Raw genomic sequence first — 23,432 nt, forward strand, 5'->3', positions numbered from 1 at the left:
CTCCTACCTCATGCCTTCACTTCACTCTGGCAAGCTTTAATAAACCAAGATGGTCAAAGGTCAAGGAGATACATTCTGGCTGCATCATCACAAGGACTGGGTATTTATTGGAGGCCTTGCAAGGGTACTGGCAAGCTCACCAGGCTGGGGCCTATAGCTCAGGTCCTGAGGCTACAGCAAGCAGCAACTCTGCTCAGACAAAAGGCAGGTAGATAACTCTCCTCTCACGCAAAGTCACATTGTCTATTTCTAGTGGTGCAGTTTCTGGGGTGAGAGTCAAGAGCCAAGGCCGAGGTGCAAGGCTGCCATCCCACCATTTCTGTAATGGCTGGTGACTTTTTGGAAGGCCCAGCTGCTTCAGATTTCCTCCGGTGGTCCAGGTCTTCTGCACTGCACAACATTGCAGAAAGTGGGTTGACTACTTGTGGCTCCCACATTGCTGCACGGAAAAGGCCCCGCGCTCAATTCCCAGCATCTCCAGGTAGGAATTGGAGAGATGCTGGTTTGAAATCCTGGAGAACTGTTACCAATCAGCACAGACAATACTGGGCTAGAGGGACCAGTGGTCTGGCTCACTAAAAGGCAGCTTCCTACATTCCTATGATGTGATAATTAAAGCCCCTCTGTTCTTAAGACAGTCTCTCTCATTCTCCACACCCTCTGTGTTTAATCACCATTCCGCCTACAAGAGAAGCCGCTGACCATTACATAAGTAGGAACAGTTCTGCTGGATCAGACCAAAGACTCATTAAGTCCAGCAGTGTAGTCGTAGTGGTCAGCTAGATGTCTATGGGAAGCCCACAAGCAGGAGATGAGCACATCCTCCAAGAATGGGTCTCATCCCCTTTTAAAGCCCTCATTGCATACTGTGGTAGAGAATTCCATAGTTTAACTATGTGCTATATAATTCCTTTGACTTGAATCTTCAGTCAAAACAAAGTACTTCATTTTGCATCTCCTGCATCTTCCAACATTCAGCTTCACTGATGATTCTAGGCTGTAGTATTTTGAGAAAGGAGGAACATTTTAACTCACACTTGCCTGCACCGGCATTCCATGGTATTTTTTCTTGATATCTGTAACTTACCTTACCAAGCAGCCCTTTGTCTTTGGATAAGAAACCTCCACTGTTCTTCACTGCTACATCTAACGTCCTTCTCTGTACTTCAGGTAATGAAACACTGAAATCAAAGCTGAAAAGGAAAACAATCTTTCAGAAAAAACAATCTTAAAGTGAGCTTATGAAATGGAACACAATAAAGCATCTGATACAGGATACCCAGCAGGTTTAGAATCTCTATTTATATTTTTATTAAATTGTATTTCTAAACTGCAAAACAGGTCTGTAGGAGGGAAATCCCTGAAATTCTGAAATCAGCCTTTGAGAGATTCCAACTGAACTTGCATGGAAAAATATTCACGAACATAAACTCCCTCTCACCTCATGGTGAGCACTTCCCCCTTCAAAACTATTTGCTTTCTGAGCTTTCTGTCCATCTCTACTTTCTAAGCATACCAGGCTATTAAAACCAATCACCTTTTAAAACAGACATTGTACTAAACCATGTTCCCTGTTTTAAAATAAGTGTTAAAGAAAACACAAACTTGGGAAATCTGTTTACTCCTAAACAGTTTACTGTATACTCCTGATTACTTCTAATTCACTGCAAGCAAAGGAAGATTGTGTCAACTCCATGTTGTAAAAACAACAAATGAGAAACTGCAACATACGCCTGATCAAACACTGGATTTAAATTCTTCTTTGAAACGCTTGTTTTTCTTCTTCCTGATCTCCTCTTGTCAGGCAATAAATACATTCGGACATAGGGGTCAGATCCTTCTTCTGAAAAGGCAATTAGATTTCTATCAAAGAAACACAAAATAACCACATTAGAAAAGAGGACAAAAAAAATTAAGTACACTGTCTCGGTATTCACGCCAACTGCCTCGGTATTCATCCTCTCAGACTGACTGTCTTCTTTATGTGCTGATTCTTAATCTCTTCTCGCCTAACATATTGCCTACTGTATACACAATCTCTCCTGCCTCCCAGAAAGAGGAGTCTGGTTGCAAGTAGCTTTCAATATGAGGCAACTGAGAGAAATAAGAGCTCAGGAAACAACACTAATGGAGAGGTGATGGGCTGTCAAGCCACATGAAAATGACAGAGGAGTGAAACTCCTTGCCACTCATCACCACCTTCTCATGTGTGTTATTAGGAATGTAGCTTCTTCTTGAATCAGTGTTATTCAGGGATAAATTAGGAATATGGTGGACGTAATGAACCACCAACTCCCCATTTCTTACCCAAGTTCCTTTTAGACACTCCTTGCCCCAGCCAAATGCAAGAGCATAGAATTTTACCCTATAGCAGTAATATTAAAGATGCTAGTCTTCTGCCAATTAAATCCAAATTTTAGCAAAACACTGTAATATCCTAGTGGCAATTGTGCAACTGCCCATAATTTCTCTATCTCATTTTTTATTAAACGTGGTTTCTTAACATTTCAACTGTCACAAACTAAGTCTAGATCATTTCAGGGGCTCAGTAATAAGCCTCAAAACTTATTTGGGATAACACTATCCTATGCTTTGGGCTAATACAATCTTATGCTGGACATAGAACAATGGTCCACCCACACTAGCGCTCCTAACCCTGACAGGTGTCAGGACTCCAGGGACTCCGGGAAATATCTTTCCCCTGTCCTCTTATCCAAGACTCTGCAAATGGTAGTTCTGGGGACACATCTGGAACATCATCTGTCCAGAAGATATGGCCCCCTCTGCAACGTATTCGCAATACAGACAGCTACGGCGGTCCTTCTAGGGAAGTGGCCTGGAATCCACATGTACTCATGCAAATTATATAATGAATAGATTATCAGAATGAGCTGCAGGGCTAGAATGACACTTCTGAATAAGGTAGATGGTGCTGGTGGAAGGGAGGGGGCTTGCCTCTACTACATTGCAATAACAGAAGCCAACGGTAGACAGTTGCTGCTTACGGTTACATACAGTGGTGCCCCGCAAGACGAACGCCTTGCAAGACGGAAAACCCGCTAGACGAAAGGGTTTTCCGTTTTGGAGGCACTTCGCAAAACGAATTTCCCTATGGGCTTGCTTTGCAAGACGAAAATGTCTTGCGAGTTCCTGCGGGGTTTTTTCCCTCTCCCCCCCCCTTTTCCTGAGCCCTAAGCCGCTTATCAGCTGATCCACTAAAAGCCGCTAAACCGCTAACTGCGCTAATCCGCTAAGCTGTCAATGGGCTTGCTTCACAAGACGAAAAAAACGCTATACGAAGAGCCTCACGGAACGGATTAATTTCGTCTTGCGAGGCACCACTGTATTGCTCTGAACATTGCTATTATTATACTGCAGTATATTTAACAAAATGTTTCAAAGAAAATAAAATGTAACGGTCAATAAAAAACCCAACATTAAAAGCAAGTTTATAAAAAAAGCAAAACAAATGAAATGAACAGCTAAAGGTAGGGAATCTCTCTTATATAGTGAACAAATGGACACTTGAATGCAACCCTGGTGATCCATGCCCTGGTAAGTTCTTGTCTGGATTACTACAATGTGCTCTATGTGGGGCTTATGTACAGCTTGCTCGGAGGCTGCCGCTAGTGCAGAAAGCCGGTGTTCAGTGACTTAAGAGTGATGTGCCAACTCAAAGCCGTATTACTCCTGTTCTCCATGACCTGCAGTGGCTGTTTGCTTCCAAGCCCAATTCAAAGTGATGCCATCAACTTACAAAGCTCTATACAAATACATGACAGAATGCTTTTCCCAGTTTGTGCAACTGGAGGGAGCCCTTCTTAGGATACTGCTGTCCTGTGATACCCAAGGAACTGTGGCCTATTCAAAACGCTTCCTGGTTGTATTGTGTTGACCTCTTTGCCTCTAGAGGTCCATCAGTCTTCAGCTATTAGTTTCATTGGCTTTTGCAGACATAACCCTTCACCTGGGACAGTTAGGCTGAGAGATCTCCTGAGCCACAGGACAGTTTGCGGGAATGGTTAGATGGCTTTTATGGTTATATGCTGTTGTTGGGTTCTTTGTTGTTGTTCTACTGTGTATTGTAAAGGTGAACTGCTTTGTTATCAGGAGTGGAGCAGCATATAATTGGATTAAAATGAATGAATAATAGTAGTTTTGCTGCAAGATACAGAAAGAAGCAATATTATACTCACCTACATGTGTGAACCACGACCATAAGTTTGTTTCTTTGTGAGCTGTGCCGAATTGTTAATTGAATCTGTCCCAATGGAGACTGTCCTAACATGGTGCCACTGTGAAGAAGAGGAGTTTGGATTTGATATCCGCTTTATCACTACCCTAAGGAGTCTCAAAACAGCTAACAATCTCCTTTTCCCTTTCTCCCCCACAACAAACACTCTATGAGGTGAGTGAGGCTGAGAAACTTCAGAGAAGTGTGACTAGCCCAAGGTCACCCAGCAGCTGCGTGTGGAGGAGCGGAGACGCGAACCCGGTTCACCAGATTATGAGACTACCGCTCTTATCCACTACACCACACTGACTGTCAATATTCAGTTGCCATGTTGGGGAAGCAATTGACATACATAAGCAGGTTTATTTGTTTTCTTGAAAGTTTTTATCCCCTCAATAGTAAGGATATGACCTTTCACAAACTCAGAAGTCACGCCGCATGCTGTTTTAACCCAGCTTTTTCTGGTATAAATACAGTGGAGATAGCCTGGAGGAGCAGAACAAAAGCTCATCTAATCTATAGGAATCCCACAAGAACACTCTCCCCACTTGAGATTCTCAGTAACTGGTATTCAGAGGCACACTGCCTCCAACAACGAGGCTAGAGCATGCTTCATATCTACTCTGAGGTAGGTTACAGTACAATGTACAGATGCAGCATGTTAGGTGATCGCTGCTGTGTGCAAATGTCAGCAGAAACAAAGGATGATAAACATGTTTAAGAAAGCTGTGAAGCCAAAATAACATATTCTGTTACATTCAGAAGCTTATACATCTGAATGGAGAAACACTCCTAAGTTACTAAATGCATGAGAATAATACAGAGAAGTCAATAGACAATATGAGCTCTCCATGTTAGTTGAAAAAGGATCCTTGCTATGTGCCTCACATTTAGGTTAGAAAGTGAACTAGTGTACCAATCAGAATGGGGTTCAATTTAGGCTAATAAATTTAAAGACACTCCTACAAAGGCAAAGGCAACTATAATAATGAGAACTGTTTACTCATATGCTCTGGTGCCAAAACTCCACTGAGTTGCAGAAGAAACAAATATTTTTACATCCGATAATACTGCACTGTTCATTTATCTTCTGTGCAATGGCAAATTAGGTATAGTTGCTATTTCTAGACTAAGGGTGTCAGCTGTCATCAAACTACATAATCTTTATTTTAAGACCTCACAAGCCAAGTTTCAGTTTGTAATTCTCAGTGGTCAGTAAGACTGTGTCAACATATGCCAGTGTTTTTGGAAAAAGTATCATTCTCCCTGGAGAGGCTTACAAGATAGGTTCTGGGCATAAAGCAAAGCCTAATTGACCACAATTATCGGAACCAGGAAGGATTTGTTATTTCAAGTCATAGTTAGATAGGGATACTGAAGGCACCTTCTCATCAATGTTCATAGGTTTGCTGCAACATCGCACCCTGTAGTCTAGACAAGATTTCATCAATCTGGTGCCCTTCAGATGTTTTGGACTACATCTCCCATCAGCCCCAGCTAGCACAGCCCAAAACAACTGGAGGACACCAGGTTGATGAAAGCTTGTCTAGACTACATGTCCTGTTGTGTAAGGAACCCTAGCTTCTCACATCCATTATGTTTGATGGCCTTCTTGGTTCCTTCCTAGCCTAAAACCTAATGTAAAAAGAATTCAGGACCATACTTTTCAAGTTGTCTCAGCCGCTGCCGCAGCTCCTGCGTGGCAATGGGCAGTGATATGTCTGAAGCGATACTTGGAGTAGGTTCTTTGACTGAAAGGTGGCTGGGAGAATAGCTCAAGTTGGAGGCAAGGAGACTGGATGAGCTTCTGCTGAGATCTGTTGGCCACTGAGGACTAGGATTAGAGGGATGGCTTTTTTCAACCACATCAGTCTTTTTATCCGTGTCTGTTGTTGTGGAAACTGGGTGTTTGTTCAAGTCAGTTGCTGGAGAACTGGGGACCTGAGGCTTGAAAGAACCTTTTCTTCCATCTTTGGAAACGGAGGGCCTCTTCACTTGGGCTGAGTGTTGGTGGTCTGGAGACCTCTCTTGCTTTTCAAGAGAAAGAATCTAGAAGCCACAGAACAGAGAACATGGCATTAATTTCTTGGCGCAGTACAGAAAGGAACTGCAATTTATTTTCTTTTTTTAATGCAATTTGTTTTCTTCCAAACTCGAGGACATATATTTGCATGTCACCACCCCAGTTCTTTAACATATATTCATTGAGCTCATATACCCTGAGTGCAATCTTCATGTTTACAGTGCTGTTTGGACCAGAATTGCTAAGATGAAATCTCTGATGCATAGTTAGATCTTGACTTTCGAGAAGCTGACTTAGAGGAAGCTTGAAGTTTCCCAAGGAACACTGGTGTTGCTCATCCTTGACCTATTGGAGAAGGAGAAGAAACAGACCACACTGAACATTTTAAATAAAAACTGACTCAAACTCATAAAGAGGATCAGCCACTTTTCAATAAAACACCTTTTTTAAACAACAACAACAACAACTTCATGCTTCTTCACTAACTGGTTACAGAGAGAAAAGCAGGTATTTTACTCAATAGTGTTATTTCTATGGAAAAGGCAATAATCTGCCAAAGTCGAATTAAAGTAAAACTGCTGTCTGGAACAGAGCAAAACAAAAATGTAATGATTCAGATATGAATAACAATAGCTGAGTTTGACTGCTCACACTGGGGGGGGGGCGCTTTAGATTCATGGCCATCAGCTCCATTTGGTAAGACATCCAAATTCCAGCACCAGATGCAGTCAAGTTTACTGTGACCACCAATATAAACATTAGAGAAGCTGTTTAAAATGCTGCTGCCTGGTCTAGTAAAACAAATTTGATTGTGCAAACTGTTCAGCATTTGCAGAAGTGACACCACAAGGTTACCCAAGATTTTGTCATCCAAACGTGTAGAAGCCTCAAGATTGGGGTTTTTGTTTTCGGTTTTTTTGGGAATCTTACAGAGGTCACTAACGTTTTAGGCCCATAGGCACCTTTGGATTTTTGAAAGAGTACCATGAATGCCACCGCCTCTGATCACTACCCTTCTCATCTGATCAGTCACCCTACTAGAGACGCAAGAAAGAATGCACAAACTTCACATTCCCAAGGGATCTGTGGAAAAGCTGGATCCCATAGAATAAACATGAGCCTTGGAAATGACATAGAGCTGAAGGAGGAAGTGGGAAAGAGTGTCGCTCTTCTAACTTTCTTCTTTTGCTCCATGCCCTTTTCAAGGAAGGAAGGAAGGAAGAGGTAACCACCCTCACAACTTCATGTCCAAGGGAGTAATATTCATTGGCACCAGGGCAAAGCCTCAGACGTGCCATAAACCAAAAGCTCATGCCATGACAAATGTATTGCTGTGTAAGGTGCTGCAATACCTTTTTCCGGCAACACATTAAAATGACAACTCATTTAGAAGATACAGTGGTACCTCGGGTTACAGACGCTTCAGGTTACAGACTCTGCTAACCCAGAAATAGTACCTCAGGTTAAGAACTTTACCTCAGGATGAGAACAGAAATCACGTGGCGGCAGCGGGAGGCCCCATTAGCTAAAGTGATACCTCAGGTTAAGAACAGTTTCAGGTTAAGAACAGACCTCCAGAACGAATTAAGTTCTTAACCCGAGGTACCACTGTATTGCCATGCTGTTTTAGGAACGGTGGAATCAAAATACTAGATGGAGGAAGGAGAAAAGTAACCCACGGATATTGGAAGGCAGTTGTGTAGCGTGGGGGTTGCAGGGGGGGCCGGGCGCACCGGGCGCAACAACTGGGGGTTAGGGTTGGGGGCGCAAATCCACGGGTTAGGGGGCGCATATTACTTGCCTTGCCCCGGGTGCTGACAACCCATGCTACGCCACTGTTGGAAGGGATTACTTAGGGGCAGGAGCTGGTATAAACAGGGAAGAGGCAAAGACCTCAGAGGAGAAAGACATCTTACCTCAACTTCTAGCTCTTGCCGTCTAGGGTTGTGAATAAAGAAAGTGAAGTTTTCCTCCCATACAGGTTCATTGGTCTTGTAACGAATCTATTGAGGGGTAGGGAGAAGTTTGTTTATCACAATTAATGGCTAAAAATAAGCTCAGTTTATACAGTTGCCTTGCAACTTTCACACACTGTACTCTAAAAAAACGGTAAAGTTCATATGGACTAGAAAAATCACGTGAAAGCTTACATGGTGAATCAAATGCCCCTTATAGATTTAAATAACTTTCCCAGCATATCCAAGAGTAACATAATGGCAAGAGTGTGGGTTTGGATGTAGGAAACTGAAGTTTAAGACCCCATTTCAGTTGCTAGATGGCGGCTTCAGGCAAGTCTCTTATTGTCTCTCAGCCTAACACAATTCACAAGGTTATGAGGATGACTAAAGAAGCCTTGGGCTCCTTAAAGGAAAAGTAAGAGACAAGAGTAATAAAGGCCCAGTCCTTCAGAATGGGTTACAACACAAACGTCACTCATTTTTCTTTGGTTTAACAAATTAACCTGCCCTCAGCCTGCTTCTCAATAGGAGGAGGACTGCAAACATCTCTCCTATTACATGTAACACGTAAACAACTGCGAGCAATGAATTCATAAGAATACCTCAATATTTATCCAAGGTAGATTTAGGTCTTTGAGCTTACCTTACTTTCTTGTGCCTTGTGTCCAACAGTCAGCAAAACAAGGGGGTTGGGGTTGCTATTTAGTTTCTTTCCTGACTGAAGACGAAGGGGGGGAAATGAAATTCTTTTAATATCTCATTCGGGCTTTCCATCAATCGAACCCAGCCCTCCACCCATTTATTTTGTATTCTTTACAAAGTTGTTTATAGGTTATGAGGCAAACAGCAATCACACACACCTACCTTGAAATATTCTGTACAGGGATACTACTGACACAACTGAGTTTCAAATTCCTTCCCATATTCCCCCCCCCCACACACACTTTTGAATGAAACTGTTCCATAAAGTTCAACCTCTCAATCTGTTAATAAGCATTTCAAATCCCAGAAAAAAAATAAATGAATGTTGCGGTCTGCATGCAGATGGGGGATATGGATAAAGCGCAAGCTTAGAAAGCTTATTTTTATTGTATGTATGATGGAATATTATGATTAAGCTGAACTTCAGACTCATAAAACATCTTTTTTCTTTTTTTTTTGAAGGGGGGAGAAGCAAAGAAGGAGATGCACTATGATATCTTATAGGTTTACTTATAGGTTTACCCAACCATCTGTCATGTCTGAGCCTTGCTCCCCAGTTCCATACCACTAGGTCAAACTGCAAAAAGTAAACAGTGACTTATCATCATTTCACAGAAACTGAACATTCCCCAATCGTGAATGTCTGTTAACATGCTTTAAATTAATGTCTCACAGAAACACTTTCATTAAAAAGAGAAGTATATACAACAGTTAATCCGAAGCAGCTATTAATGTTGTTAAAAGTCATTACCTAGATTGTTAACAAATTTATTTGAACTTGAGACATAGGACAAATTAAAATGCTTAAAAAGCAGAGGTTAATAAACTATGTTAAATGGTTAGAGGTTCTTAAACATGTATTAAATCAGCTGTTGTCCTGAAATTTTCGAATAAAAATATTTTTAAATTTAGATTTAATTGATACACAAGCTATTGTTAATGCCTCTCTTTTTACTGATCATTATCTTTCATTGAATGAAGCTAAAACTTTTAGATTAGGAGAATCATACAGCATGTTTTGATTCCTATCAAATCAGAGGGTATTTTTTTTACTGCAATTCATCTTGAAGTGCAAATTCCATTTCTCATACAAAATATTCAATTTTAAAAGAAGCCATATCATTAATCATCTATGTGCTCAGGAGAATAAAAGGAGAGTTTCTTTGATCCTCCACCGCCTCACCAAACATGCCCCCCCAAATATTAACTATGGGGCTGTTTGCCAAGAAACTGGTTTAGTGATCACTGAATGAAGTATATAGCATTAAATCAAGTTCTTACCAACCTTTACAAGATTGAACTTTTTGCTTACTGGGTGCTTGACTTTCCGTTTTCCAAATAGTTACGTCTATCCCCTCTTATTTCTCACTATTCACAGGTTTCCTTTATGTTACTCTCTCTTTTTAGTCTTCCTGAACGCTGCAGTTAAGAATCTTTTTTTTTTTTTTTAAATACAGAAGGAGGATAAGCAAAATGTGTATTTTTGCAGTGCACTGAACTGTCTACGAATATAAAAATCTCTCCCAGTAGAGGGAATTTCTTTACATTTTGCTAATCCAATGCTATAAAGCGGTGCCTAAATATTCCAGGAATATTGAACAAGATAAAGTGTATGCAAACAGCTGCAAAACAGTAATTTTAATTCCTCGCACATGGGATCCACTAATTTGGCTGGCCTTGTTTCTAACCAAGCCTTATGAGGAATGGTTGAAGGAGCTGGGTAGGTTTAGACTGGAAAAGAGGAGACTGAAAGGAGATATGATAGCCATCTTCAAATACCTTAAGGGCTGTCACGTGGAAGACACAGCAAGCTTGTTTTCTCCTGCTCTGGAAGGTAGGACCCGTAGCAATGGATTCAAGTTACAAGAAAGGAGGTTCCAACTCAGCATCAGGAAGAACGTTCTGACAGTAGGAGCTGCTCGACAACGGAACAGACTCCCTTGGGAGGTCGTGAACTCTCCTTCCTTGGAGGTTTTTAAGCAGAGGCTGGAGGGCCGCCTGCCATGGATGCTTTAGCTGAGATTCCTACATCGCAGGGGGTTGGACTACATGACCCTTCCAAGTCAATGATTCTATTATAATGGCCAGTGAGAAGAAGCTGTAACTTCCTGTCCACAGGGACAATTGCTGTAAAACACCCTGTGATCCCCTGATATATAAACTTAATAAATAAAATAAAATTATATCCATCCCCTTTGAGCCTGCTTCCAGTTAAGATTGTTTACAGGGGAGGAGAGGCTGACTGTGGGCATTTGCATATGCATACACATGTTTGTAAATAATCCTTTCTTTCCAACCAATGGCACTAATTAAATCTTTCAGTGTCTCTGTGCTGCAAGCATATTTTGGAAAGATGACTCCTATGGTGAATATACTGGAGGCTCCCGCCTGCTACTTGACAGAACTCAATTTATGGTTGCCACTGGTCAATGTGAATTCTGGCCAGTACCTATAAGGGTCATCCTGAAACATGCTGCTAAGAGTAAGTCTATAAAGCTAGTTTCTAATCAATTTCATTTTGCTGTTTTGCTGTGCTGGAAGATCGCAATGAACCAATGGGCTCAAATTACAACAGAAATGATTTAGACTAAACATAAGGAATTACTATGGATTCCTCTGTTACAGGTTTTTAAGCAGAACAATTTTTGATTTCCTGCATCAGAAGGGGGATGGATTAGATGACCTTCTGAGATTGTTTCCAACTCTATAATCGTAATATTCTTAAAGTGCCCCTTGTACTAGCCTTATTATGAAGACTTCAGCTTTCATCACAGATTACTGATAAATTTGATTACGCTTTAAATACAGTAAATGCATGATTCACAGTAGAATCTGGTAGTTTTGTCTTTGTTTACAGCTTTGTTTTTGCTTAGTTATAATAAGGTTTTAATGTTTACAATGCTACACTGATACGATTTCCGGTGTGCTGTCTCACAGACAAATAGATCACACTCTGTGTCTTAATGCCTGGTACCAAGTAGTAAGATTACGTTCTGTGGCACAAAAAAATACATAGGAATGTCAGTTTGTTACAGGTGACTCTGTGACTCCATTTAATGTTGTGACTTTAAATGGAAAGGTATATTTGCTTTACCTTCAGGGCTTTCTGAACAGCAGACTTCTTCAAGGCATCTGGATTATACTCTAATGGATTATGCTTTTAAAGCAGAAGAAAATGAACATACAAAGGGTTAATAAGGCATGCAATGAAGCAGTTCTATGATGGTTAAGTAAGGACAGGACAACAGGGGACTGGGGGGGGGAACATTCTCGGAATGAAGGGGAAACAACAAGATGATTATTTCAAAATAATACGACGAAGTCTTTTGTCCTCATTCTATCTTTAATTCCAGTATTCTAATTAGACACCATTTTTTCCAGTAGGGCTAATAGTCTTCTCCCTTATTATTCTCTTTTCAAAGCGGTACGACGCAACATAAATTTCATTTTTGAATAGGAGATGTGCGAATAGGAGTGGATTTAAACAAGATTGGCCTCTGACCATTTCCATTAACAATTTCTCATTTTATGTTGGTAATAGCTGCATCACCCCAGAAGTGACTCAGGCAAGCTATTAAGAATTAAGCTACCAAGAAAAACTGCAATGCTACCAGCTGAATAGGAGAAGGGGCTTCGAAAGAAAGCAAACAGGTGTTCAGGGTGCCGTTTTCACTCCATGGATTTTTGAAGCAGAACATAATATTTAATGGAAAAGTTCTGCTTTGAAAGCTCATGGCATTTGCTGTTCAGTAATAGAAGCAACTTCGCAGTCATGCTGTAACCCAAAACAGGAAGAGAAAGTTAGATTGTTCCAGAAATAACTCTTTAAAAATTCAATTGCACAGGATTTTTTCCTGTTTTCTGCGGGGGTGGAATAATCTGGTTGTTAGACACATACATTTGTCTCTGTTTCAGGGTACAGCATGAGTTTTGATGTGAAAGTCATGCATTGAAACAAAAACAAAAAACCAATCCCACAAACCTGTTGGAAAGAACTAGAAACGTGAGGTATACAGGGCTGCAATGTTTTGTGGTCCTTCCTTCTTCAGGGGGGTAAGAGAGAGAAGGGACATAGTTTCTTATCTCTGAATATAGCTCCTTAGAAAGAAATTTATTTCCCAGGGCCATAAGTAACCCAGTAAGTACACTCAAGAACATGAAGTTCTTCTTGAAGCAATGGATCAATTTGAGTCAAGAGTTCTTTGCAGGAGCATTTCAAAGAGTTGTGTACATACCACACTCATGCTACTGGCAACCTGGGAAGGCGTCTTAAGAATCAATAATTGACAACACAACGTGCAGGAACTTGGCCTGTTTCTATTTGCCACTTAGAATAGCTATGTGCATTATATGTAGACATAGCTGTCAACGTTTCCCTTTTTTAAAGGGAAATTCCCTTATTCCAAATAGGATTCCTCACAAGAAAAGGGGAAAGTTGACAGCTATGTATATAGACTGAAAGAAAAAAGTGGCCTATAAGGTTTAGAAACAACCCAAATAATTTTACATTCCAATCCTTTTTTCTATATGTGCTACTTCTTGATATGCGAGGTTCAGTCACTGGTAGTTGTTGCTGCTTTATTTTCAGGGGTTCACGAATGTCACAAGTACGTTCAAAGTTTGTGATCCTGCTGAAATTTTGCCGTACTCTTATTTTTTAAAGAATCGTGCTAAGTTCAAATGGGCAACTGCTTTAACTGAGAAGGCAGCGTTATCAGAATTAAAGCAATGGGCTATATAGGGGATTGCAGTTTGCATGCTGCTGCCATGCAAACTTTATAATGTCTGAGAAGGGAAGGAGCCTTTAAAATTATCCAAAACAGGAAAGGGGGGTCAGCCACTTCTAAAGTAAAAAAGGGAAACACAAACTCCAGCTTAATTTGGCTCAAGTTGCTGTTAAAAAAATTTTTTTTTTTTCTAGAGCAATCTTTGTCGGCTGTAACAAGCTATTCCCATCTAGGCCAACTTAACATTAAAGGGAACTTAGCACTTGGGAGACACAACAAGTGGCACAACGTACCACATGGGGCTGAGAAAGCTATTGGCAGGATATGGGATTATGAGCACTTTTCTCCCATGTGTGAAATTTCCTCATCAAGGAGTCCTGGCATTACATGTGACTGTCACTACCCTGGATGAAAAAAGAAACACATTGAATGTGCTTCTAAAGTAATTTTCAGTACCAGAACTAAAGCTGGGTTCTCAAAGGAAACTTAGAAGCAAACCCAATTTGGCAAACATCTGACTCAACACCAAACCACGTTGGTATGGAGCTGGAGAATGTACACACAATCCTAAAATGTGATTTTCACACCTAAGCTCAGTTCCACTAAAAGCCAGAATAGGGCCAGGGAAGAGATAAGTACCTTTCCTTCCAAGTAAGACTCATCTGCTTATAAAAAAGGCATAAAATGTTATACCAGGTGCAAGACTGATGAGCTAAAGACTTATAAAATGAATGCAAACATCTAGGATTATTCAGACAGGCATAAAAGGACTCGAGGCCATTATTTATATGCCACCTGTCTGACTGGTTGCCCCAGCCACTCTGGGTGGCTTCCAGCAAAATATAAAAACGCAATAAACATCAAGCATTAAAGACTTCCCTATACAGGGCTGCCTTCCAATGTCTTCTAAAAATCATATAGCTGTTTATCTGTTTGGCATGTGATGGGAAGGCATTCTACAGGGCAGGTGCCACTACCAAGAAGGCCCTCTGTCTGATGGTGTAATAAATACACTAGCCTGGCGGGGACTGACAGAAGAGAGGCAGAAAGTTGAATTTCCACATTGGAAATGGAGTGGGCTTGCCTCCTCGGTTTCCCAGCTGCACCTACAACTACCAGGTTAGTGCTTAAATATAAGACTAGAATTAGCACACGAAGCACTGATGAATGATCCCTCAATATAAAGGAGTTTGTGTGTGAATAGGCCATTGGTGTCACAATGAAAATATCTGGCCAACTCCTCTCTTTTTTTAAAAGCTTTGATTATGTGAAATGGTCACATCATTTCAAACTGCAGCCTATGAATGCATCTACAGGCTTTCTTGGGTTTAGAATCTAAATGTGTTATGTGAGTGTTTACCATTGTACGGAGAAAACAAGTGTTTTGCTTTAAAAGCCCATTAGTTGAAAAGCATATTAATTTTGACATCACCTGTCAATGCATTATTAGCATTCTAATCATAGTCTCCAAAATAGAAGTCATTATTTCCGACTGGTAGAAACACTAATACTGCAGGGACTTTTTCTGAGTGACAAAAGGCCATTGGGGAATGCACTACCTCCATCCTGCAGCACAGAACATAAAATTTACCATGTAACTTGGGGAACACACAACTAACTTTCTGTTTCATTGTGCAACTTGAACCAAATCTAGGAGATTCCAGGCCCTCACGTACAACACACCACAAAACTTGCACTTAATTTTCCAAAGCATCACAAAAGAGGTTGGCTCTCAAAATCCACAACAGTTTCATTTCGCTGCAAGCAAATGTCTGCATTTCTTCTAAAGTACCCACGGAGATTAACAAATAAACATGCTAATCTTTGAAAAGGCTAGTTTAAAATTAACAAAACATGTCTAACAAACCGAGCTGATAAAACAGTTTGGAAATGCAATAAGTATAACAACACTGCACACTTTAAAAAAGAAAGCCATGCGTGTGAACGAAAACTGCATGCTTCCACCATTCCACTATTAGGGTTAAGTGGGTTTAGTTGCACCAATCCACTCTGGCGGGTTAAAAAAAACAAAAGAGAGAGAATGTATAATACACATGTAACACCCGAGAACTCACAAATAGTGTTCTATAGAGTGAGGTAGTATTTTCACAAAAGACTAGTCCCGATGCTCTCCTCTCTTTTAAGTATCCACACCCAAAGTTTCCTTCGTAGATACTCTTTAGGAAGATGGAAATGGAAGAAGAAAGCAGAGGGTTGTGGCAGCACGAATGCACAAGCAGCTTTACCATTAGCACAGTTAAGGAAAACAGTCAAAGGTGTCTGGAATTACAGACTGGCACCCACCTAAGGTACATGTGTCATCATTTTTGCCATTTGTTGGTCTCACCTCATTAACACAGCAAAGTAACTTCCCCACCCCCAATTCTTCGCATGCCTCCATCTACAGTACCACTTGAGCAAATCATAGGACCTTTTTACTTACGCATCCTTCTGCAAACGTGTTTAATCGCATTTGTATGTTTCACTATAATTTATAAAGGGTGTTTTCATAATCCCAAACCGGCCCAATATCCGGCACCCATGTATTAATAAAATTAATACAGTAGGACAATCCCTATACCATTTATCATCATCAAATCACTGTTTTGAAGCTTTTTAAAAAATAAAAGTGTGGGTGTGACTTCATCATTGGACAGATCCAAGTTCTATCTGGGCAAGAGAGAGGCTTCAATCTCTTCCAACAAAACTTTGAACACCTTTGGCAGATTACCGTGACCCTCTATGACATGGATAGGAAACCTGTGATCCTTTCAAAGGGGGCTGGGGCCAATGGCAGCTGGATTCCAGCAACATCTGGATAGGTAGGTTCCTCATCCTTTCTCTATGGCTATACTCTTTGCTCAAAAGCTGTTCCCCCACCCTGATTACCTTACACATGTTTCTGATAGAGCAGACCCTTGAATGGTAAATTTGCAGGTAATACCACTTCCCCTACTACTTAAACAAGTAGCACACCATCAAGTAAACTTCAATTATGCTATGAGATCCTGTAAAGTCATATGCACTACCCACCCAGTTACTTATTGATATACATTGAAAATCATGTCCCAATGGATTAGTTTATTTAAAAGTTTCAAGTTTCTCCACGTAAAACTAAAAACTAAAAAAAAAAACTTTAAACCTGTAATGGAAAGGAAATAGAAAAAGGTGACCACAATTTAATTTTTTTTAAAGACATTGCACAACACTTTCCCAGTCCCGGCCCCACAAACACACCAGGAAAAACCCCGCCGGCATTTTAGATTGCAACAAGTTACTTCTTTGGGTATCAATGACTGCAGAAAACTAAAATATTAGTGTAAAGATTGCACCCGGCAACCTTAATAACAGCACAGAAAATGTACCGTTGAGAAAATTAACTTTTAAACATACTGATGCATAGCACTGTTTCAAGTGTAAGAAGCAAGTACTCCAAGACCAATATCCATTTCTTACTTTGTCTTTAAAATATCACCAGAGATTAGCAAATCTGGGCCATTCCAGAATTCACTTCTGAAATTTGGTCTGCATAGCAGAAAACAGGCAGACTCAAGGTCCTTAATAAGTTTGCCATCTCTTCAAAAGGCAGATATGAATGGAGTCAAAAAGGAGCAGTCTTTAACTCAGCCTTAAAAAATGACCAAGTCTATTACTCATTAACAGAGCAAGGGAACAACCTACAATGGAAGAGCGTCTACTCTTGGGAGAGTAGCAGCTCCCAACTGCCCAGCAGAAGTATACAAAAAAAATAAGCTGAAAGGCAACTGGATCTTTCTGCTCAGCTTCTCCCGCAGAAGATGGCACTGTCTGGTATATGCACAAACCTATCTTTGGGTCTTTGCAGCTTGTGGCTTCCAAGCGAAGCATCTTTCCTGACAGAGGATACAGGTGCAGCTTGTTTCCTTCATTTTTCACATCCCCATTTTGGAAATGTTCCCTGAAAATCATCACTCCTTAAGAGCAGCACTTTGGGCTCATTTTTTAAAAAAGCAATTCCTTGCCTTTGTAATTTCTCTTTTCATTCAGGGTTCCCTTTGTGCCTGAGAAGACCTCGTAAGACATACAGCCTAAATCAGGGAATTCTCTTATAAGGAATATAAGAGAATTGGCCTTGATCCAAATACGTATAGGCACTTGCAGAATTATGGGGTTTTTTGTTTTGAAGCAAGTAGAGTCTATACTAAAATATAGGAGCTGCTACAGTGGTGCCTCGCAAGACGAAAAGAATCCGTTCCGCGAGTCTCTTCGTCTTGTGGTTTTTTCGTCTTGCGAAGCAAGCCCATTAGCGGCTTAGCGGATTAGCGCTATTTGCGGTTTAGGGGCTTAGCGGATCAGCTGATAAGTGGCTTAGCGGCTTAGCGGATCAGCTGATAAGCGGCTTAGCGGATCAGCTGTTAAGCGGCTTAAGAGCTTAGCGGATCAGCTGATAAGTGGCTTAGCGGCTTAGAAAAAGGGGGCGAAAGGAAAAAAAACCCGCAGGAACTCGCAAGACATTTTCATCTTGCGAAGCAAGCCCATAGGAAATTCGTTTTGCGAAGCACCTCCAAAACGGAAAACCCTTTCGTCTAGCGGGTTTTCCGTCTTGCGAGGCATTCGTCTTGCGGGGCACCACTGTATTTGGAAGAAGTAAACAAAAGCTTTGTTTTATGTGCATACTCCATGTTCACAAAACGGTGGCCAACTCCAAACAATGCCATCATAAAACAAGGAGCATGATCCTACATATGCTCGCTCAGCTACAGCTTGGGTCTCTGATTTTTTTTTGCTCCGTGATTCAAAAGATCTTCCATTCACAGAAGCAGAGTATCACTCAGCACTACTCTCCTTCTGTTCATGGAACAAAAGTCAGGACCCAAACCAACCAGTCTTACTATGCATTCCTAAGATTGCAGCCCTAACCGTAGAAACACACAGATATAAGCCCCCAAAGTATCCATTCTTGAATCCAAGTGAATATACTTCTATTGGGCTTGGCACACTTTTCATAGGACTGCTCGTGCGTTTTCTTTCAAGGCTACAACTTTAATCGAAATCTTTTATAAGTTCTGAAAATGCAATTGGTAGACCAGCGCCGCAGACTCAATCGCAATGTGTGTTTCCTATAAAAAGATGCTAATGTTGCAGAATGCAGATGAAAATGTAATTAAAAACATGGCATAATGTGAGTTAGTGAGGCAAAGTGGCTTAGTAATAAGCAATGTGTGACAGAATAAAAAATGGGAATCACTCAAAGAGACTTACTGGCAAATTTCTTGCGGAATCCAAATAGAGAATAAGCAATGCTGACGACAGGCCATCATTGGCTTGATCTTTATCAGCTCGAATGCTTTTTAGAACCTAAAGTAAGAGAGGCATAATTTAAAAGAAATGTTCAAGTTAATTACCATATTTTCCCGTGTACAGTGGTACCTCAGGTTACATACGCTTCAGGTTACATACGCTTCAGGTTACAGACTCCGCTAACCCAGAAATAGTACCTCGGGTTAAGAACTTTGCTTCAGGATGAGAACAGAAATCGTGCTCCGGTGGCATGGCAACAGCAGGAAGCCCCATTAGCTAAAGTGGTGCTTCAGGTTAAGAACAGTTTCAAGTTTGGCAGACGCAATTGATAGACTATATGGAACTGGCTGAAATGACTGGCAGAATCCGAGACTTGGGAGAAGAAACAATGGAAGAGGACTGGAAGAAGTTTAAGGATTATCTACAAAAATATTATAAGTTGTATGAATGTTAAGTATTTGCACGATTTAGAAAATACCAGCTCCAGCGAATAGGCTTTGTAAAATAGAAAATTAAGTTATGAGTAAGAAAAGGTCAAAATTTAAGGCAATATTTTGTTTAATTTTAGGGTATGAGCAATTGGTAAAAATTATTTTAAATTTAGAAGTATAATATTTGGAAAGTACAAAATAAGGTATGAAAGAAGGTAATAATTTGCTGACATTCTGATTATAAATAATGCAGGGTAAGGAGATGCGAGGAAGTCCAGTTGGTTATATCTTTGTATCTGTTTTTTTAATGTATTTTGAAAATTTAATAAAATATTTATATATAAAAAAAGAACAGTTTCAAGTTAAGAACGGACCTCCGGAACGAATTAAGTCCTTAACCCGAGGTACCACTGTATAAGACTAGGTTTTTTCCTAAAAAATAATGTCCAAAATTTGGGGGCATCTTATACACAGATAGATCTCCCCCCATTTTCTTAAATCCGAGTCCCCCCAAATAAGGGGTATCTTATACATAGGGGCGTCTTATAGTCAGGAAAATATGGTATATTGCCCGGGGGGGGCTCTGTTGGAATGCCATGGTAAGAGCTGCACAAGTAACCGTGCGACCCAGAATCACACACTCCTCCCTCCACCTCCCACATGGCCAAAGGGGGGTTCAGAACCATTTTTCTTTCTGCTTTCTGTTTTACCTGAACCAGGGACTGTGTTTAGCATATACTCTGAATCAATTCAAGCCAACTCTAAACCATGGCTTCGGTAGCTGGCTTCTGTATACCATGATCCCAGTCTGGACAAAACAGGAAGCCACAGTTTACATAAAACAGAAAGTAAAAGCTTCTTAAGTCCTCTTCCTAGCTGCATGGAAGCCTGAGGCTCATTGTGGTTCTTGCACATGCAATAACAAACCATTGTTTATCAAGCAATATAACTTATGTATGTGTAAAGACCCAAGTCTTCGTTCTTATCTATATTGAGAACGCCCTGTTTAAAGCTGTGAGACCATGTATTAAAAAGATAAAACAAAATACCTGATCAAGATTCTCTGCAGTAGGCATCAATGTGAGCCATTCTAGTTTTAAATGCAATCTTCCTTTGGAAACTTCATCCAAAGTAAACCACTGTAGGCAAAGTAAATAAAAGATTGTGAGAGGCAAAGCCATCCACTAATAAGTCAACCTATGATATCATATATAGTATATTCATGACATACTACTGGTACAGTGGTGCCTCGCAAGACGAAATTAATCCGTTCTGTGAGGCTCTTCGTATAGCAGTTTTTTCGTCTTGCGAAGCAAGCCCATTGACAGCTTAGCGGATTAGCGCTATTAGCGGTTTAGCGGCTTTTAGCAGATCAGCTGATAAGCGGCTTAGCGGCTTAGGAAAAGGGGTGGGAAAGGGGAAAAAACCCGCAGGAACTCGCAAGACATTTCGTCTTGCGAAGCAAGCCCATAGGGAAATTCGTTTTGCGAAGCGCCTCCAAAACGGAAAACCCTTTCGTCTAGCGGGTTTTCCGTCTTGCGAGGCGTTCGTCTTGCGGGGCACCACTGTACTTTGTGAAATGGCGCACTGACATAGCATAATGAAACTAACCGACAAAAACAGCTAAGTCAACATGATTCCCATTTATCTTTAACATTCAATCCATGCTCTAACACTACAATAAAATGACTTCATGTTAAGACATTGTACAAACATTTCCTTACAAAAAAACATTTTAACCAACGACTATCAGTGACTTCCACATGCTGTGACCATTCATGCCACAATTCTACGTCTTCGGAATGTCTACCATCATAATAAATGGACACAGAGGAGAGATGGCGTTTCAATGGTTCCACAGAAACTGTGTTATAAAAATGTAGAAATCTGCTGCAGAGGGAGGCTGCAATCTTGGAAGGAAGGTCCATCAAATCCTTCAACATTTGAATCTGAAGTGTGATTAAGCACCGTAGGCTGACCACCTCAGAGTATGAGCCCTGGTACACTCTTCCCACCAAAGAGCAGGTAGAGACTTACCTCATCTAAATGGCGCTCCTTTTCAACCTCAATTAGGTCTATCATTAGACTAGGAGAGAAACACATTAGAATAATATCATTATCTCTTCTGTAAGTTGTATAGTTGGAGGGATCAATGAAGTATTAAAAAGGATAGTGGGTTAATCTAATCATATTTATGCTACCCTTATGATAATTTGTTGTTGTTGCTGCTGTTGTTTATTAAGTTTGTAAACCGCCTTTCATCTGAAGATCACAGGGCGGTTCACAACATAAAAATAAAAAATGAGAACACAAAATAAATAATACAGGCGGGGACCATTTTGTGCAGAGGTTCTGGTCCTTGCCCCCACGCAAGCCCTTCTTGGGTCCAAAAGGTTGTGTGTCAATTGGACATGTGCAAAATGGTCGCAGCCTATATTAAAACAAACCAAGGACCCCACTCTCGCAACCACAGTTTAAAGGTCATAGAATGCCAAAGGCCTGGTTATAGAGAAACGTTTTCACCAGGCACCTAAAATATAGAATGAAGGCACCAGGCGAGCCTTCCTAGGATGATCATTCCACAAACAGGGAGCCATCGCAGAAAAGGGCCGTTCTCGTGTTGCCACCCTCCAGAGAAAGCACACAAAGAAGTGCCTCAGATGATGACTGCAGAGTCTGGGTCAGTTCATATTGGGAGAAGTGGTCCACAAAAAACGAGCAGAATGAGAACAGCATCTAAGTTCTCATGGGGCAAGAAAGGAATTGGTAAGGATATATGAAGCAAAGGGTGACTGCTTGTTAAGAGCTTTGAAGAAAATTGCCACATTTGCAATTGTTGTGGAAAAGACATAAATTAGGTCCTTGAATTGCGATAACACGGTGTTCTGGGGAAAACAACAGCACATGACTTCCATGAGGGCACATGTGAGCTTTTTATGGTTTATTCCTCAGGCAAAGTATCAGGCAGCTAAAGCCAGATATATGTTACAATAGTAAAAGCAATAGAGCATAAGAATTAGGTAGGAACATATTGTTACTTCTAACACTTACAACATTTATTTCTTTTCAGCGTGTAGGTATTTTTAAAATGCCATGCATGCATTATCATGGTATTTTGAAAAGGCAACTGTTCTGTGTATATGCCAATACTGCATTTGGAGATGTTAACTATTTTTCTTCAGGTTCTGCCAAGTTCAGCTTTCCCTCCCCTTTCATTACAGTTGTACCTTGGGTACAGACGCTTCAGGTTACAGATTCCACCAACCCAGAAATAGTACCTCGGGTTAAGAACATTGCTTCAAGATGAGAACAGAAATCATGTGGCGGCAGCAGGAGGCCCCATTAGCTAAAGTGGTACCTTAGGTTAAGAACAGTTTCAGGTTAAGAACGGACCTCCGGAACAAATTAAGTTCTTAACCTGAGGTACCACTGAATAGAAAGAGGGATTCTGGCAGTGGCATGCAAAGAGAAAACAAGGACTAAAAAATACTTAAAACACAGAAAGCATGGAATTTTATCTATTAACATTCAAATCAGAAGTACAAAAACAACTATTTTTTGCCAATATCATAAATGTATCTTGCTTGGCATGTACCTTCCCAGGAAGTCATCCTTGTCTGGGTCTTCATCAAAGAGCTCAATCTCCAATTCCTGTCCTGGGTGCTCATACACTAAGGCCTGCAAATAAAGTAGTGAATAAGGTAACCTATTCAGCACAAATATCTGACATGGCTTTTAATGCGTCCACACTATACAAAATACCTATCACTACAGAATTATGTATAAGTAGAGAAGTGCAGGATACACACAGGTCTGATTACAAGGATGCTGATAAACCAATAGGATTTATTACTACCATATAGATAAAAATGAATAACAAAAGAAAACTCTTTTACATCCTCACCTTTTTAGAATGAATTTTTTTACACAGTTTAACTTCAGAACAAAGTGGCGTAACAACAACACCCAGAAATTAACTATTGTGAACGGGTTGTATTTACGTTTTTCTCAGAGTAGAGCCACTGAATTTAATGGTGCTAAGTTAGTCTTGTCTGTTATTATTATTACTATCATCAT

At 40.5% G+C, this 23,432-nt stretch overlaps 1 protein-coding gene and 1 long non-coding RNA gene across 5 annotated transcripts in view; one reads left to right on the top strand and one right to left on the bottom strand.

Moving 5' to 3' along the window:
• Positions 1–23,432, top strand: part of LOC307199355 — a 255,630-nt gene that overhangs the window by 120,605 nt on the left and 111,593 nt on the right. The window lies entirely within an intron of this gene.
• ESYT2 (extended synaptotagmin 2) overlaps positions 1–23,432 on the bottom strand; it is a 72,823-nt gene that overhangs the window by 4,384 nt on the left and 45,007 nt on the right. The window contains exons 10-22 of one of the 4 annotated variants that reach the window (XM_079996456.1): positions 22,951–23,033; positions 21,393–21,441; positions 20,405–20,494; positions 18,886–18,981; positions 15,720–15,821; positions 12,012–12,074; positions 8,859–8,933; positions 8,174–8,260; positions 6,453–6,602; positions 5,898–6,283; positions 4,197–4,295; positions 1,732–1,863; positions 1,088–1,193 (exon numbers count right to left, since the gene is read on the bottom strand). In XM_079996456.1, the coding sequence (XP_079852582.1) occupies positions 1,088–1,193; positions 1,732–1,863; positions 4,197–4,295; positions 5,898–6,283; positions 6,453–6,602; positions 8,174–8,260; positions 8,859–8,933; positions 12,012–12,074; positions 15,720–15,821; positions 18,886–18,981; positions 20,405–20,494; positions 21,393–21,441; positions 22,951–23,033 (1,518 nt within the window). The remainder of the gene's footprint in view (positions 1–1,087; positions 1,194–1,731; positions 1,864–4,196; positions 4,296–5,897; positions 6,284–6,452; positions 6,603–8,173; positions 8,261–8,858; positions 8,934–12,011; positions 12,075–15,719; positions 15,822–18,885; positions 18,982–20,404; positions 20,495–21,392; positions 21,442–22,950; positions 23,034–23,432) is intronic. The other 3 variants (XM_079996457.1, XM_079996458.1, XM_079996459.1) reach the window with 3 other exon arrangements.

This window comes from Podarcis cretensis (assembly GCF_951804945.1).
Source record: "Podarcis cretensis genome assembly, chromosome: 12".
Classification (NCBI taxonomy): Eukaryota; Metazoa; Chordata; class Lepidosauria; order Squamata; family Lacertidae; genus Podarcis; species Podarcis cretensis.